This window comes from Dryas octopetala, chromosome 6, assembly GCF_963921425.1.
Source record: "Dryas octopetala chromosome 6, drDryOcto1.1, whole genome shotgun sequence".
NCBI lineage: Eukaryota > Viridiplantae > Streptophyta > Magnoliopsida > Rosales > Rosaceae > Dryas > Dryas octopetala.
This window is the reverse complement of record NC_141371.1, coordinates 15,547,936-15,559,256: the sequence shown is the minus strand read 5'-3', so window position 1 is coordinate 15,559,256 and position 11,321 is coordinate 15,547,936. Positions and strand designations below refer to the sequence as shown.

At 34.6% G+C, this 11,321-nt stretch overlaps 1 protein-coding gene across 2 annotated transcripts; it reads left to right on the top strand.

Annotated features, from left to right (window-relative positions):
* The first annotated feature begins 85 nt into the window (after positions 1-85).
* Positions 86-9,554, top strand: LOC147282762 (PQ-loop repeat family protein / transmembrane family protein). Of its 2 annotated transcripts, XM_086247257.1 has the most exons (12): positions 86-427; positions 2,045-2,087; positions 3,317-3,343; positions 3,462-3,554; positions 4,888-5,081; positions 5,284-5,452; positions 5,543-5,662; positions 6,305-6,424; positions 6,805-6,884; positions 7,054-7,144; positions 7,412-7,522; positions 9,128-9,554. In XM_086247257.1, the coding sequence occupies exons 1-11, from the start codon at positions 192-194 to the stop codon at positions 7,490-7,492; spliced, it is 1,254 nt and encodes a 417-aa protein (XP_086103383.1). In that variant the 5' UTR covers positions 86-191; the 3' UTR covers positions 7,493-7,522; positions 9,128-9,554. The 2 variants fall into 2 exon arrangements, with proteins under 2 accessions (XP_086103383.1, XP_086103384.1); XM_086247258.1 differs by lacking the exon at positions 3,462-3,554.
* Positions 9,555-11,321: the final 1,767 nt, after the last annotated feature.

Below are 11,321 nucleotides of genomic sequence, written 5' to 3'. Positions count from 1 at the left end.
TTTTTAAAATAAAACATTTTTAAGCCAATTTAAGTAATTTTCTATACTAGTCTTCGGTTTTTTGTGCACTGAGGAGATTATTAGAAATTGCCTTTCAGTCAGTCTCTCTCTTCGAACACAGAGATAAAGACGCAGAGAGAATCAGAGATATAAAGGCGAGTGTTTGTTTGTGCAGAAAATAGAGATAGAGAATGGGATTGTTGAAGAGCTCAATCTCCAGAAATAAGTTGCATTTGCATTGTTGGGAATGGGCGAGGAAGTACATGAAATACAACCTTTGCAGTGTGAGAGACGGCGTTTCATTGACGCTGGGTTTAATCAGCGTTGTGAGTTGGGGCGTTGCTGAGATTCCTCAAATCATCACAAACTACCATGAAAAATCCACAGATGGCCTCTCCCTTGCTTTCTTGGTGACTTGGATAGTCGGGTACGCCTTTTGCCTCTTCCCCTTTTTCTCTTTATGTCAATGTCATTCCAATTACTTTCTCAAGCTGTTTCCAATTCATGAAAATGCGATAACACGAAAATTTACAATTTGTAAATATAATTTATGGCTTTCTAAAAACATGGACATATATAGATGTTCTCAAAGGTGATGCAGCTGCAGCAGCTTTGGGTCATACTGTGGTGGGCGTTCTTTTTTGGTCCAGTGCTTTTGTAGGGTTTTCTTTTTTCATTTTTTAGCCGAAAGAAAGCAGGAAGAGGGGAAGGAAAAGAGAGATGCTATTCGTACCCGATATTTTGCTCATCACGCTGATACAAATTAATCATAGGGGAATTCTTTTGGTACCCCCAATTTGCTCTGTACACCCGCTACTGCATATATATTTGCTCTCTATACCCACCCAACATCCCAAATTGTCTCCACTTATTTAAAATTCATAACCCATCACCCTTTTACTCACTATATCCACCCTTTCAAACATATTTACTTAATATACCCACCTTCGGCATACCCCATGCCTCAAACAATTGTTTTCAACTTTAAAGTTATATACAAATTCATATCTAATTCAAATATTTAGGATTCTTAGTTGCGATATGTTTCTTTTTGAATTGTTTCAGTTTTTTGATGCATTATAGTGACTTTTTTTTTGGGGTACATGGAGTGATTTGGGAGTAATTTTGAGGGAGAGTTTGGAGGTTGACGGTTGAAGGTTGAAAATGGTGGGTGGGTTTCGGATCACGTTCATTCCGTGCATTAAATATAAAAGTGGAAAATGTTTGAGTCTTAAGTTCTAGGGAATTTGTACTTAACAGAACTGATTTTATATCATCATATTTTGTCAAACAATTGGCAGTTTGTTTTTTTCATTTATCTGTTTATTATATGTAGCTGAAAATTTTTCATAGATCGATTCATACAGCCTGCAAATAATATGTGAATTTAAGTTCTGAATTCTAAGCTGACTTTTGATATTGACGTGAGGCTAATTGCTTTGGGATTTTTATTTATTTCTTTTTATTCATTAGAAGAAAATGAAGTGTACAAAGTACAATAAAGTGGACAAGATTTCCACTTTTCTAAAGGATCCTATCTAGCAAACTCTAGAATAATATAGGAGCCACTAAACAGAATACAACATAAAAGCATAAAAGCATAACAGCAAAATGTTATGAATTTATTGCTTTGGAATAGTTCAAAGAGTTCCCACCAACCCCTTTGTTCATGAGGTGTATTGAATTTGTATGAATTAATTTGAGAGATTAGCTATACTCCTAAGGCTTGTTATGCCCTTTTTCTTTTTATAAGAAGAAACTTTGAAAACACCATGAGCGGAAAAAAGGGTTAATTAAGTTTTCATGCACCTAATTTTTTTTTTTCTAATTTTTTTTTTAATCATAGTTTGATGGATCTCTTCACTGTCACCTAAAATCCTTCAGCTTCTGAACTTGCATACTTTGTAAATTTTTGAAATTTGTTGGATCTTTCATTTCATTTTATTCTTCTACTGTTTTTGATGTTTTAGACTTTAGTCTCGAACCAGAATTGTAATTTTCCTATTTTGCCTCTTAATTTATTTTATATGGAAATCTTATGCAGAGACCTCTTTAACCTTTTTGGCTGCATGTTGGAACCAGCTACGGTGAGTGTTCTTTTATGTTAGAGTTCCTTTTTTTTTTTTTTTTTTTTTTTTTGAGAAAGAGACAATTTTATTGCTAATAAACGATAAAAGTACGAAGAACAAAAACAATGGGCAAGAAGTCCACTACAGGAAAAGTCAAAACAAAATAGAAAACATGAAGCTTATCTAATCTAATACGTAAAGGACCCTCCCAAGCACAACAGCTAACAAACAGCAGCTTGCCAATCTAACCATAAATCTGAGAAAGAAAAACACCTAAACTCTGCGGAAACAGATGCTCAAAGTGCTGACCAAAACTGAATTTTTTCCCTTAATTCCTCAACCCTCCGCCAGAATTATCTTCAAAAACCTCTTGTTTCTCTCCAGCCAAACCTCCCAAAGCATAGTCAATCCACAATCCAAACATCTGCACATGACTTTGCTTCTTGCCCTTAAGTCATTATATGATTCTCACATAGAAAGGAAAAGCAATCCCTTGGAACTACCCAGTTTATTTTCATCTCCCCGAACAACTTAATCCAAAGACACAAAGTCACAGGGCAATACAAGAAGATATGATCAACTGATTCAAAAATTTTCTTGCACAAATACACCATTGGGGGGATAAACAAGTATTTGGTCTTCTTTGAGCCATACCAATAATATGCACCTTACCATGAGCCATTAATCAGGGATTCAGGATAGAATCTGCACCTTTTCAAACTTGGTAAAGCATCAATAATAGAGTTTGCTTCTCGATAAATATTTCTGAATCACCCTTAAGGCATTATAGATTTACCTTTAGTACTATTGATTACAACTTTTGAATCACCTTCAATTTGACTTTTTCAAGACCATTATGTAGAACCCAGAGAAGTACTATGATAGCTCTACATTCAGCCATTGAAATAGTAGTGGAACCTAGGGTACCCGCTCCAACAATAGCAACAACCTCAACATTTCTATTAGTAAAAGCTGATATCACATTATTATGATTGACAATTTTGTCAAGTTATTCATGTGGTAAATAACTTCTGCATAGAAAGTTTGCATTTAAGCTTAGATTCTGTTGACAAATGGTGACCATGATGCTTATTGTGATTTTTTTTTTTTTGTATTTGTGTTATTGCTTCTTCAAGACATTAAGATAATAACCTAAGTTTACCATAGGCCATTTTTCAGTAGATATTTTCTTTCATAAAGAAAAGTTATCCGTAACTAACTCTGCCTTTGTATACTTGCTTATGCAGCTTCCAACACAATACTATATGGCAATGGTACAAATGTCGGCTGAAGCTGCACTTTAATAAACCAACATACCTTTTTTATTTAAAATTTTTTCATATCATCAACAAATTAGTTGATGTGATCTTTCACTGTTTTTTTGATATGCAGTTGTATACAATTACCACCCTAATTCTTGCAGTACAGACCATATACTATGGTTATATATACCCTCGACTTAAATGCAATTTGAGACAGAAAAAGGTTAGAAGCTGATATACTCATTTCCTCTTATACAATGTGCATAACCTTTAGCCACTTACTGATTCATCTTTGCCTTATTTATATTTTTATCTGGGTAGGAAAAAGTAGAGCTTCTGGAAAACTTGACTTAAAAGGTGTGCACATTTTTAAAGGTGAATGGAGGAGGAAAATTTCTAATTCATTTCAGGGTAAAGCTGAGACCAAGTCAAGACTTAGTAGCTGAATCGATTGCCTTGCGTGGATTTATTTGACACTGTAATAAATTTAAAATAAAGGAAATTTTGTCCAAAGATCCTAATATAGATTCCAAGTTCAAATAAAATCTAGATTTTGGTAAAGTAGGCTAATTGAATTTAATCTGAACAGAGAAAGATGTAAGTGGTTGAGGGTTTCTGCAATTCATGCATGTGTGATTAATTTCTGAATTCTGATTACATGAAATAGGTACACATTAATCAAATATGTATCTCTCGAATATGTTCCCTATTGGATCTTAAACCATATGATACGAGAGACACATGATTCCCTCAATTGGTTAGAGAATATATCTCAATCATGGAGGAATTATTTTTTTGAGCCGAACTGTTACATTTTTTTTATACGAAACATACTTTCATTAATTAAAAATGAAAGTTACAATACCAGGGACAAGGAGTCTACTGAGCAGTATCAAATCTCAATACTAGTTTAAAGCTAGCAACAGCAATACATCATAGAGTTACCAGAGAACAACAAATAAAAATAGGCTAAATCACAGCAGCACTTCAATTTTTAAAAATAGCCCTGAAAGGAATAATCCCTAAACTTATAACGTACAGACACCCAAGTGTTACAATTACCTCTTTCATCTAATGTGAAGGATTGTAGAAGCACCTCATTGTCCTTTTCTCTTTCTTGTGGCCATTTAATTGGGATGTGGAAATTGAACTTCTATTGTAGACAGCTTCTTCTTTCTTGCAGGTTTTAAAGTGATTAGTTGGCTTATAGATGTACTAGCTGATTTCCACTGGACAAGTTTTTTAGCTATTTTAATTTTATTTTGGAATTCAAATTTCTTGAAAGAACAAAGGAACAATACAGGAAAAATAAAGGCCAAGTTATTCCTTCAGGCAAGTGATGGTATAAATACAATTCCAGAGAAGTAGGCAACCGTACCATCTATTTTAAAGTACTTAATTTACTTATGGCAGTTATCTTTGCTAATTGCACTGCTTTCTTTATTACTGATTTTCTGGTTAGGTTTCGTTCTTTTCTGCAATCATACATGGAATACCTTTAATGTTATACAAGAAAAAAAACAGAAGAAATTTTAATGCTCTTTTCTGTAATGTAGGGTTCCAAGTCTAACCCGACTGAGGTTCCAGGAAAAGCTAGAAAAAGCAATAATGATTTCGTTGGGAAACAGGTTAACCATCCTGGCAGGAGTAATGGGTTTGACACCCCCAGTGGAGGAAATGTCTTGAGTTCACCCATTCCTCTTCCACGAATTTGCCCAAGTATTTCCCCAGGAAGAGAACCATACTACATGTAATTGATTTTTCTCCTCCAATTTCTCAAGTGTTCATCTATGGAGTGATTATAATATCGATTATTCCCTGCAACTATAATCCGACAATTTCTGAGAGAGAATTTTAAATTTTAAATTTGACAATTTAGTAATTGATCTAATTTTCATTTTTGCTGATCATGATCATGTAGTAAGTTCTTTTTTTGTTTGGAAATTCATCAGATCAGCTAGATCTCTATCAAGGAGTCATACTCCTACAGCAGGATCTTATTTAGCACAAAGAATGACCCCTACATTTAATCATATACGCGATTCCACTGAAGAGCCCTTGCTTGGTGCAGTTGCATCTACACAGTCTGCACCAACTAATGTCAAGACGGTGCTCTGTGTGGTGAGCTCTATTCTGCTGATTGTATAGTTCTATTCCACTGTCAGAATATTGATCATGGAGTGCAAACTTTATCTTTATCTTCTTATTCAGGTCTCTCTGATGACCCTCTTTGGCACTTTTAATCATCGATCAGCAGACAACAAACTTGATTTAATTGTTGAAAATCCAAATCAAGGAGTAGTGATGCAAGTAGGAAGAAAGTTGTTGCAGGTAGTCAAAATTTGAAAGTTGCAATTTACTTTCGCTTGTATGATTCATAATATGTTGGCATGTTGGACATCTTTATTGCTGCACCGCTAAAATTGCCCTTTTACAGTTTGGTTAAGTAGTTTTCTCTTTTGGTTGCCTATTTAAATGGTTCTTTCCAGAACTTCAAGTAATATGTAAGTATAATAACTATTTTTTCTATGACTTGGATAATCTTGTATATGTGACCGTTGGTTTTAACTTTTAAGCTATTGAATATGTGGACTAGCTGTGGGAATGTTGGGTTAAAGGCATATCGTTTGTCATCATTATCATCTTTTTTCGTTACAATACCACGCCAGTCGAACCTAGGACATGTTGGTCTTTGGTGGTAAGACAAAGCCAACATGCTACAAAGGTACCGGCTTTTGTCATTATTATCATCACCATTATTGTTCTGAACTTTGGAATTTCGATAAAGGTTTGAGATTGGGGATGCACAAGGTTATACTTCAGAATGTTTTCTGGGTTTGCATGTCTGCCTCATTAGACCTAGTCTTTCAGTTTTATGATAATTTTCTGTGTAGAATTCGTAAATGTTTTCCAAAGAGGAAGAATGAAAAACCCAGCACTTTTCTTTTTCATGGGTTGCTATTTGAATTTCAGGTAACTAGTGGGCTGTTGCAAGAAAATGGTATTAAAGATGGCGGTGGGATTGGAAATTTCCTAGGTTGGGGAATGGCAGCTATTTACATTGGTGGACGGCTTCCTCAAATTTGCTTAAATGTGAGTTTTACCCTTAAAAATGGCTTATCGAGTCTCATATACTTTTAAAGGAGGATGTGCCATATTGTGAAAAGGCGGCAACTTCTTGAGCTTTGCTAGTTGTAGTAATATCCCAATGCTTTTTATGTTTTCCCTATTATATGGGGAAAGTTTAATTACTTTTCACCGCTCCTAATGAATACATTGACTGTGATTGTGCATGTATTTAGTATGGCATGTTCCTGCATCATGTGTGGGTATCTAGAAGACATGACAATCAGAATTAGCTGTTTATGCTAAAAAATACCTTGGTTTTAATCCTTTGCATAAAATGGGCATTTGTCTTCCTGTCTCAGTTGTCTGAGTAATGCTGACTTCTGGTTTTTGATCAATTTTCGCAGATGAGAAGGGGCAATGTTGAAGGGCTTAATCCTTTAATGTTCGTCTTTGCTGTGGTTGGAAATGCCACTTATGTAGCAAGGTGAATACTGGTTGTAGTTCTTTTTCTACTATTTGGTCTGTTATTTACAGTAAATTACTTCATCATTAGTTCCAAAGTTAATAACTTAATATGATGTATATTTTTATAAGAAGATGTGGAGTGTGACTTTTATTCAAATTTCTAATGAGGGTGGTTCTTTGTTGTGTAGCATTATTGTGAACAGCTTGGAGTGGTCGAGGATCAGACCAAATCTACCGTGGCTGGTGGATGCTGGAGGATGCATGCTTCTTGATATTTTTGTATCCTTATTATATCACTATTACAGATGTTTCTCTGAATATATCATACCTTGTTGAAGGGTCCATATTTTTTACTCTTCAATTGTGCAAACTGCAAAGTGCATTGACAAATTGTCAAAAGTTTGTTAATTTAATGGTTTTACTTGGAAGGTTGAACATTTTACTTGTTATACTTCTGTTACAGAATAAGTACAATATTATTTTTTTTTGCCAGATAAGTACAATATCTTGAACACTTTGAAACTCTGTTGCCTTAATGTCTGTAAGATACTAATTCAATTCATCTGCTTCCGATATTGGAGACACCGTGGCCTAGAGGTTAAGGTTGGACACTCTAGTGCAGCCTAGTTAATGAAGGAATAACAAGAATTTTTCAAGGTATCTCTCTCTCTCACTCTTTCTCTCTACAGATGTTGTCAAGGCCAAATGGTCTTTGAAATTGAGTTTTATCCCCTTGGATAAGAGAAGAATTGCACAGGAGAAAGGAGCTAAGGCGTAACCAAACACAGACCATTGTCTTCTGCAGCTTTTGTATTCAGCCATTTTCCTTAAGTTCTAGGTTTTCTTTTTCATTTCTTTGATTTGATAGTTCTGCTAAGTCCCTTCAAGTAGCCTTAGTATTTCTTGAAGTTTGGAAATCATAGTCAAACCATAGGACCTATAGTCTCTTTCATTTTATTGTTTTTTATTTTTAATTCAATATTATGATCTTTTTTCATTGCTTTATTTTTCATGGTTTGATTAATACCGTCATTCTTAGACCTAGTACAAGTAGAGCGAAATACAAAGGCCTAGCTCGCCAGGCATAGAAAAGATTTTTGACCGAGAAGAAGTTTCATGCTTGGCTCAACATCATTTGATTGGCTTTCATAAGGCGCAATACTTTTTTTTTTTTTGGTCAACCATAAGGCGCAATACTTAATTAATTTTTTAATTTCTAAGCGGGTTTCTCAAGCTGTGTTGTGTCACACCCGTACTCACATGCCTAAGCCATATAATGGCTCCCTATCTGCAAGCACCTAGTTACGAGTTCTCTGCTGATATATGTTGATATATCTTATTTGGTTTTGTATTATGTACTTGTGAGTCTGGAGAGAAAATATATTGGTGTATGCATTATCGGAAATTTAAAATTTCTTGGATTAATGTACCTGCCATGAAATAATTGTGAAGGAGGTACACTTAAATTAAGTTGATATATGGGTTGCCTTTGATTTTTATGTAATTGATTTTTCTTATGCACACCAAAATTTGAATGGATATTTTATTTTTGTGTGTGGAGAAGTTGACTTTAAAATTTGCATATAATGTCAGTTGTTCGAGTGCAAGAATATCTTTTTGTATTGTGTGTTTGCACAAGAAAATAATTTAAATCCCTTGAATCTTAGAGAATAACTTACCTGTCCCTGTTATAGGGACAGGTGTTATCCCCATTAGAGAGAGAGAGGAAGAGAGAAAGTGAGAGAGAGAAAGAAAGTGAGAGAAAGAGAAGGAGAGAGATAGAGAGAGAAGGGGGGGAGGGATAACAGCTGGCGCACCCCCCCGTTGCAGGTAAGTTCTTCTCTGAATCTTATAAGTTACTACAGTTAATGATTTAGGGGTATCATTGGAATTTAAAATTTCATAACCCGTAATCCAACGGAAAAATTGTACCGGACTTTGTCAAAAAAAAATTGGAATGAAAGACAGTCCATCTGGTAATTTAATCGGATGAGGGATTAACATGAGAGACAGAGGGAGTATACTCATGACTGAGTCATGCACGCTTGTTTTTTGTTTTCTTTCCCCTTTATATATGTTGTCATTGATCGGTGATGTGTTACAACTCATATTTCCCATATATCAACCCCCAAGTTTGTCTATTTCTTTAGCCTTCAAGGCCTTGCCACTGTAAATGCACATTTTTTTTTCTTTCAATCTTGATCTCATCATTGTCACATTCTATAATTTAATCTAACTTTTGTAAATCATGATGTTCTTCAGCTTGGGTTGAAGGGTTCAGAAATCATGGTTTCATGAAGCCTTGTAAATGAATCTCCAGAGCTGCCTGTTTGAGATCTCATCCAAACTGACCCAGCCACACTCACATGAGCACAACAGCCAAAATATTTCTGAATTGATTGCAGCTTATCAATTGGATTTGTGCAGTCAATTAAGTAATTTACGGGTCCTGCAGCCTACATGCCATTTAGTGGTTCAATTTTGCATCTCTTTATTGGTAGATCAAATCAGGCTCTGCATTTTTCAGCAGTTGTTATTTGTTAAAACAATCAATTGGATTATGCTATTACTACTTGCTACCTATTGAGGGTTCTTCGGAAGCTATAGCTGTTGACACTTTTTACTTTATTTTGTTTAATTGAAGGAATTTTGTAGCTGACACTCTTTTCTATCAAAGTGTTTTCTGCACTTTATTGGTCCATTCCATCTGTTTGCTAAAATCTGTCAATGGCCTGCTTGGCGATGCTGATAAGCGATTTATTGTCCTTTGGCAACGGATTTCGCAAGGGTGTGCCACTGCAGGGTCTTTTTAAGGGCTTGCGTAGAAAGATGTGAAAATTAGTAAGGTCTGTGAAATCTAACTTCTGAAAACATGTGGTTGGTATGACTCAAGTATGGAACAATCTTCTTAGTTTTAAGGTTTTTTTTTTTTTTTTAATTCCTTTGTGATCAAAGGACTTACTAATCAGAGTTTGGACTTGATGGTGGTACAGGTCTATGAGTCAGAATGCGATACGACTTGTGTGCAAATAGGCAAAACTGATCAATAATTGAATAAGGAGAAAATTTTTTCTAGATATGACTAATTTGGTATCCCAACCCAACAATATGATGGCACGGATACTTTTATATTTTATGACATAAAACTCTCATTTTAAGATAAAATATATCTCATAAAATGTCAAATCAGATAAGTAAGTTTTTTCTTTGAATAAGTATGATCACCAATTTCAGTCTCAACAGTGGTCTGAATTACATGTCATTGAGAATAGGAATAACCAATGACAATGTTTTGCAAATATTATTTCCAATTGAGATTCACGTGGGAACCCCATGCGCATTTTTGTAACCGTGCAATTTCTTTTTAATTATAAGAAAACTTGGTGCATTCTAATATATCTATGTCAAAACTAATTAGAAAATGTAATCTTATATAATTGGGTGATGATTACGAATTTACGAGTATAGAGAATTTTTTATTTCAATATATAGGAAGGAATAATATTTTTTTAATTGACTTTTTTAAATAAATAAAGAGTAATTCTTGGTCCCCAATTGAAAAGAGTGATGAACGAAAAGCGATTACTAATAAGTGTGAGGTGAGAAGGCATAGAAAGAGGGAAGAGAGTATATATGAAAGAGCCACACAGTATGTAGTTAATTTGGACCAACCCAAGTATGAAAGAGCCACACAGCGATTACTGAATTACTAATCTGTGCATTGTGAATGTAATAAAAGGATGTAGTTAATTTGGACCAACCCAAGTATTTTTTTTTTGTTTGATTTTGTCGGTGACATGATCAGAACACCAGTTAATTGAAATTGGTTCCTCTAATCAAAAGTAACTCCTGACAACACCTGACACTACAGTAATTTCTATACATTTTTTCTAATTAGCAACAAAAAAGGGTCTTTTTTTTTTTTTTTTTTTTTGCCACTTAAAAAAAAAAAAAGAAACACAACTCTCTTCTACACTTCTACACAACACCACTTTTGCAATCTTCTTTAGTTTTAAGTAAAGTCGTATCTGAAGATAGCTGAGTGAGGCAACCACCTCTGTCCCCCAAATTTTATACACGCTTAATATATCGTGTTAGGCCCAATTAATGTAAGAAATAAAATCAGACCAACAAAATGGAAATGGTTGCCAATAAAGAGCTTCATATGGAGCCATAACAATGCTACTTGGATAGCTATTATTGTACACAAAGTCAACGTGGCATATCTTTGCTCCATCGGCCTCTAAAATGCAAAATGCATGCTCAAAGCATATCCTCGAGTACATCAACTTGTTCTGACTGCCTATTTGTCTAAGATATGAGTGGTAAGTTGTGCTTAGGATCAACTGCAAGATATACCGATAACTTAATAATATCTCCAATCAAAACACTCACAATTTCAAATCTTAATGACATTCTAATCCTAACGACAAATTAAACTCCAACTTTGTTCTTT